This window comes from Lynx canadensis, chromosome C1 (genome assembly GCF_007474595.2).
Source record: "Lynx canadensis isolate LIC74 chromosome C1, mLynCan4.pri.v2, whole genome shotgun sequence".
In the NCBI taxonomy this organism is placed as follows: Eukaryota; Metazoa; Chordata; class Mammalia; order Carnivora; family Felidae; genus Lynx; species Lynx canadensis.
Window position 1 is genome coordinate 311,895 of NC_044310.1, and position 6,000 is coordinate 317,894.

General features: G+C 63.4%; 1 protein-coding gene across 2 annotated transcripts; it reads right to left on the reverse strand.

Annotated features, from left to right (window-relative positions):
* Positions 1-248: 248 nt before the first annotated feature.
* On the reverse strand, positions 249-3,485 carry TNFRSF18 (TNF receptor superfamily member 18). 2 transcript variants are annotated; one of them, XM_030326450.1, is made up of 5 exons: positions 3,218-3,485; positions 2,235-2,357; positions 1,179-1,266; positions 804-1,010; positions 249-740 (listed from the first exon to the last, which is right to left on the reverse strand). In XM_030326450.1, exons 1-5 carry the CDS (start codon positions 3,429-3,431, stop codon positions 650-652), a joined length of 723 nt encoding a protein of 240 aa, XP_030182310.1. In that variant the 5' UTR covers positions 3,432-3,485; the 3' UTR covers positions 249-649. The 2 variants fall into 2 exon arrangements, with proteins under 2 accessions (XP_030182310.1, XP_030182309.1); XM_030326449.1 differs by having other exon boundaries at positions 808-1,010; positions 3,218-3,388.
* Positions 3,486-6,000: the final 2,515 nt, after the last annotated feature.

Below are 6,000 nucleotides of genomic sequence, written 5' to 3' on the forward strand. Positions count from 1 at the left end.
AGTGCCAGGCTGACTACCAGCGGAGGGGTTTTGGACAGGGCAGCAAAGAGGCGCAGAGGGCAAGTGTCCATCATGGTGCCCCTCCTCCGGGAAGCCTTCCAAGTCCCACGGCCCCTGCTAAGTGCTCGTGCCTGGGACTGGAATGGCCCCCCCACCCCCAGCCCTGCCTTGGCTGGAAGGCGACTGAGGGTACTGGTAGGGGAGGCCTCGTCTCCCTGTCCCGCCATCCCCGATCACGTCCACTCAGGTCACTGGACAAGTGTTTATTGAGCACTGCCTGTAGCCAGGTCCTGCACTGGGCATGGCCTCCTGTCCTGGGAGCCAGGGGCCCAGAGACCCCACCCCAACAGGGCCAGCGAGGGAGGGAGGGAGGCAGACGTGGCTGTGTCTGTATCTCCCATGGGGTCTGGCCACGGCTGCTGCCTCTTCCGCACGGTCTGGGGGACCGGTCACTGTCACCACGCACACCCACTTCCGCCATCGAGGGGAGCAGGGCCGGGCCCGGAGCTGGGGTCCCACAGCAGGGTGCAGAGCTCTTGCTCCCGAGAGTCAGCCCTGGGCAGCCTCCCGGGAAGGTCTGGCTCTGGGTCCGCTGTGGCAGAGGACAGCCAGGCCTCACACCCACAGGTCCCTCAGCTGGCCCTTGTCCTCAGACAGCTGCTCCCCACGCTCCTCCTCGGGGAACTGGCAGCTGCAGGCGTCTTCGGCTGGCGGCCGTGCCTCCAGCAGCAGCTGGGTCTCTGCAGAGGGACTTTGGTCAACGGGCAAGCCGAGGGCCCACCTCTCCCTCCCGAGGGCACAACCGACCTGGGGGCCACATGCGCTGCCTCCTCAGCTGCCAGATGTGCAGGCCAAGCTGGGCTGCAGTCAGGACCAGGATGCAGGCGGCCACGGCGAGGAGGACGATGCTCAGGGGGTCGTGCGGCTCAGTGGGCAGCGGCCCCAGGCTACACACGGCATTGTGTGTTTTGTTCCCAGAGAACATGGTGGGAAGCCCAAACTGGGAGCAGCTGGGACACACGGACACACAGAGCCCTCAGTCAGCGCTTGGCCACCAGAGCAGCCCCTCTGCATGGCCGCTGTCCTCTGAGTGTGGGGGGGTCACCATACCAGGAAGGACCGGAGATGCCCCTCCCTCAGGGACTTCCCAGCCACCTGAAGGTCCCACCAGCACTCACTCTGACCAGGGTTTGCAGCGGCCCTCACGGCCCCCAGAGAAGGTCCCTGTGGCACAGTCAACACACTCAAAGCCGAAATTGAAATTCCCTGCAGACAGACAGACAGCCGGGGTTTGCTGGGGTAGATGCGATGGGACCCATCTGCGGCCACACCAGAATGACCCACACACTCCTTATCCATTGGACAGAGGCCTCTGAGGCCTACAAGACTAGGACCTGGCATAAATCAACGCCCACGTGTGCCCCATTCCAGGCATCTGTCGGGGAGGCAGACTTGGGGGACCCCAAGGCTGTGACCCTGAGCTGAGTGGAGGTCCCCGGGGCAATCTGGGAGAGGAGACTGTGTGGTGCCTGGCCAGAGGGGAGGGGAAGGGCCCGCCCACCGGAGGCTGGTGGGGGGCAGGGGGTTGGAAGCAGAGACCAAGCAAAACCCAGGAGGGACCTTGTGCTGGGTCCAGTAGCCTGGAGGGCGAGAGGCCAGTGAGGGTCCCAGAGAAAGGAGGTGAGGCTCCCGCCCCAGTTGGCCCTGGACCCTGCCCTACCCACCTCACAACGCCCCAGGCCCCAAGAGGATCTGAGCTGCTCCCTCCAGGAAAAGGGTTGACCCCCAGGCAGGGCAACAGGGGGCAGGCCAAGCACATGCTCAGGGGAGGTGTGGGACTGGGGCATAGTCAGAGCCAGGGCCCGAGGGCCAGACGGACCCTGGACACCCCCACCCCCACCCACATCCTCTCTGAGGAGCACCCTCTCTCTTGATGAAGAAACCCGGGCTGTGACGGGGAAGGACACCCCCCCCCCCTCCCCGGAGCCGCGTGCGTGCTTGGGGCTCATATCTGGGCTGCGCCAGTGAGCAGCGGAGCGGCCCCACCCACCCAGGCTTTGCAGGACCGGAGACGCCGGTGCCTGCCTGCCTGCCCAGAGGACACATCTGTACCCTCCACACACGTGTGTTCCTTCTACACCCACACGCCACTTGTGCACAGCTGCTCCCGTGAGCTGTGGCTCGGCCCTGCTCAAACCCCCTGACCTGCTCCGGCCACAGTTGCTGGGACTTACCACGTGGCTGCGCCTCCTGGCCAGGCGGGCAGGGGTGGTGTTTGCAGGTGTCACACTGGGGGTCTCCACAGTGGAACTCCGGCTGGACACATGTGCAGTCCCCCTCGGGACAAACCTCCTCAGCTGAGCGAGAGAGGGGCCAGCCCTCTTAGCAGCTGGGCCCAGCGCCTCCCTCCCCAGGACTCCCCCCAGGCCCCGCAGGGGGAACCCTTAGGCAGTCCCGGGGGGCAGAGGGCACCTGTCTGGGAGCCAGGACCCCAGTTGGGTCCAGCTGTCTCCCTCCTTCCTAGGCACCCAGCTCCCCCACCCGTGTGACTTGGCTGTGTCCCCCACTGCCCTGAGGCTGCTCTTGCCCAGGGTGGCTGTGACTTGGCAGGAGAACAGAACATGTCCCTGCAGGACAAGGGAGTCATCTGGGGGACCTACGCCCCCTCCTCTTTCCATCCTGCACGGGCCCCAGCTGCCATAGCCCTGGAGGCAGGCTGCCTGTCCCTGCCTGCCACACTGAGACGCGGGGCCCTCAGACTCCCCTTCTCAGCCCCCAAGATCTACCAGGGTGATACTCTGGGGGGTGTTTTCCCTGCAATATTTGTCCCCAGACTGCCACCTTCCACTTGCCCCTCACCCATACAGGTAGGTCTGGGGCGGAACAGTGCTGCAATCCTGACCTGGGCAGAAAGCGGCCAGGGCGATGGGTGGGGGCTCACTGTCCACGCAGTAGGAGCTGGGACAGCCTTCCTCCGCCTTGGGACCCAAGACGCCCCTTGAGGAAGGCTCTCCCGCCCATAGCCCCGGACTCCGCCTTTGGGCCACTGGCCTGAGCTGAGCTCCTCTCCGCCACACGCCCCCTCACCCATTCCCCTGGGACCGAGGGCTCTGGACCCGGAAGGGGTGCCCACCGCCCCTCCCAGGCCGAGGCTGAGCACAGGGAGGGGGCGCGGCGCGGCCGCCTTCCGAGACGAGACGGGCTCCCCGCGCCTTACCCGCGGAGCACAGGCGACAGCAGCGCGCGTCCGTCCCGGCTCCTCGCAGCAGGCGGCCGGGGCCGCAGCTCGGACCCGAGGGGCGCTCGCCCAGGCCGAGCGCGCAGAGCAGCGCCACGCCGCACAGGGCCACGCGCGCGCCCCTCGCCCCCATGGCCCCCGCCGCCCCACCGAGCTGCGGGATTTTAGGGGATGCGCGCCGCCACGCCCCCATCCGGACACGCCCAGACCCCGCCCGCGGCCCCCGGGCATCGGCCGCGATGCAGGGAGGGCACAGAACCGGTGCCCACCAGGACCGCCCCGACCCCTGGCAACTCAGAATTCCAGGGGCGAGCGGAGCACAGCGGATGGGAGGGGGCGGGGTGTCAAACTACTCCGTGCGACCCCAGTGGTGGCCGCGCGTCATTACAGCTTTGCCCAAACCACAGAGCACAGCAGCGAGCGAGCGACCCTTTGTAGACCAGGCACCCTGGGAGACCATGCCGTGTCCCTGGCGGCCAGAGATGGCCCCTGGGGGGGGGGGGGGACGATGGTGGGGGCCGGGCAGGTGGGAATCTCTGCAGCTGCGCCTCAGTTTTCTGTGAACCTGAAACTGCTCTAAGTAATAATTTTTTTAAGTCAACTGGGCCCAGCTGTATGTCAAGGAGGTGGAGAGCCCAACCTCACAGGGCGGGGCTGGGGACCTCCAGGAGACTCAGGCTCAGCGGTGACCTTGGGGGTTCCTAAGTGTTCATGCCCTTTGGTCCAGGAATTCCTACCCAGAAACTAAATATGCTGCCAAATGTGTGAGTGCTGAGGGGGGCATGGAACACAGCCTACACCCCCAACTATGTCTGGGGCAGGACCGGAGGGGGGAAGGTCAGAAATGTTTGCTGTTCAGGGGTGCCTGGGTGGCTCGGTTGGTTGAGGGCCGCCTTTTATTTCGGCTCAGGTCACGATCTCACGCCGTGCAGTGTGGAGCCGGCTCGGGATCCTCTCTCTCCCACTATCTCCGACCCTCCCCGCTCCAATAAATAAATAAACATTTAAAAACATGTTTTCTATTCAAAACCTGCAGTCTGTCAGGTATGTAGGGAGAGATGTAGGCAGGAAGGGTGGGTGACAGATGCAGGTGACACAGGTAGACTGGTGCAGGGACCCTCCCCCCCCCAGAAGGGTGGTCTGGCCAGGGACTGCTCCCTCTCTGTGCCCCCTCCACACCTGGCTTCGTCCCCTACCCTGGATCCAACTTCCTCAGGAGGGCTCTGTGGGCTTTTAAAGATCGCATCCTCAGGGCGCCTGGGTGGCTCAGTAGGTTGGGCATCAGACTTCAACTCAGGTGATGATCTCGCGGTTTGTGAGTTCGACCTCTGCGTCGGGCTCTGTGCTGACAGCTGGGAGCCTGGAGCCTGCTTCGGATTCTGCGTCTCCCTCTCTCTCTGCTCCTCTCCCCCTCTCAAAAATAAACATAAAAAAATTTTTTTAATAAAATAAAAAATAAAGATCTCCTCCAACCACCAGAGAGCATAGGATGAAGTCCCTTGGCATCCGGGCCCCAGAGACCTACCAGCTCACCGGTCCTTAGCACACAGCCCAATACCGAGAGGCCCCTCACTGTCCAGGGATCAGGACACCCACACACACACACTTTCTAGGGATCAAGACAAGACCCCTCACTTGGCCAAGAAGGTCTGACTGGGCTCCAGATGCACACGGTGTCATCTTACAACACACACACACACACACACACACACACACGCACGCACACACATACGCACACACATGCACACACGCACAGACACACACACACACCTGGACCCTGGACTGCTGCTGTGCGGACATCTTGCTCATGACTTAGAGCCCCCAGGGAAGCCCCCTCACACCTCCCCACCCAAGGACCTCTTTGGATCTTGGGAGAGGTTGCTGGCAAGGAGAGGTCTGGGCATGGATTGAGCCTCCGGTCACTTGAAGTTCTGGGTCAGAGGTGGCCTGCTCAGGTCACAGCTCTAACTGCTGGGCCCATTCGTATCCAGACCTCTCCAGACAAATCTGGTCCTCCTGGAAGTGGGTGGAGGGGCAGCCCCTGACGGAGCTCTCGAACCACAGAGAACACAGCCTCCAGCTCACCGTCCCTTGTCTCTCTGAGCCTCGGCTTCCCCGTGTGGCACAGAGGGGTTCTGGGGCCCTGCCTCCTTACTGTAAGCCCCCCCTGGAAAGCTCAGCCGTGTTTCCCAGCCCTCCAGCTGAGTCTTGGCAGGGAAGCAGTGAAGACTTCTGAGAATTCTGGGGAGGGGGGATCGGGAATGTGCCCCACGGGCTGTAGGTGTGCTGATAGCTGTGACATAAGCCTTTGAGACCTGCACCTGCCACCTGGCCCGAGGGAAATGATAGGAATTAGCAACTTGTGACCCAACTGTTCAAGTCCCAGGATGCACAGCCCCTCCCCAGACGGTCAGGCAGGGTCCTGCAGGGAAGGGAGGGGCTCCAGGCTGAGGTAAGGCCCGCCCTCTCTAAGGAGCCCTGAGATCCCCGCTCAGCTCCTAGACGAGACGGGTCCAAGCGCTGGCCATTGCCGGACACCAGGTAAAGGTGCTCCAAGTACAGAATGGGGCAGCTCCTTCGTCCACTGCTCATTTCAAAGACCTGAGGGGTCCCGTCTGTGGCAGCGCAGGGTCACCCCGTTTCCGCCAAGCGGCCCAGGCAAATACAATGAACACCCACAAACTCTGTCGGCCTGTGCCATGCATCAGCTGGTCCTTCCGGAAGCAAGGGCAGAGAAACTTCTGGAAGCAGTTTATTGTGGG

Coding starts and splice junctions, on each gene's coding strand:
- TNFRSF18 (XM_030326450.1), bottom strand. CDS start 3,431: ATGGGGGCGTGGCGGCGCGCATCCCCTAAAATCCCGCAGCTCGGTGGG. Junction 2,358..3,217: donor CTGTCGCCTGTGCTCCGCGG/GTAAGGCGCGGG, acceptor TCTCTCGCTCAG/CTGAGGAGGTTTGTCCCGAG. Junction 741..803: donor CGCATGTGGCCCCCAGGTCG/GTTGTGCCCTCG, acceptor GTCCCTCTGCAG/AGACCCAGCTGCTGCTGGAG.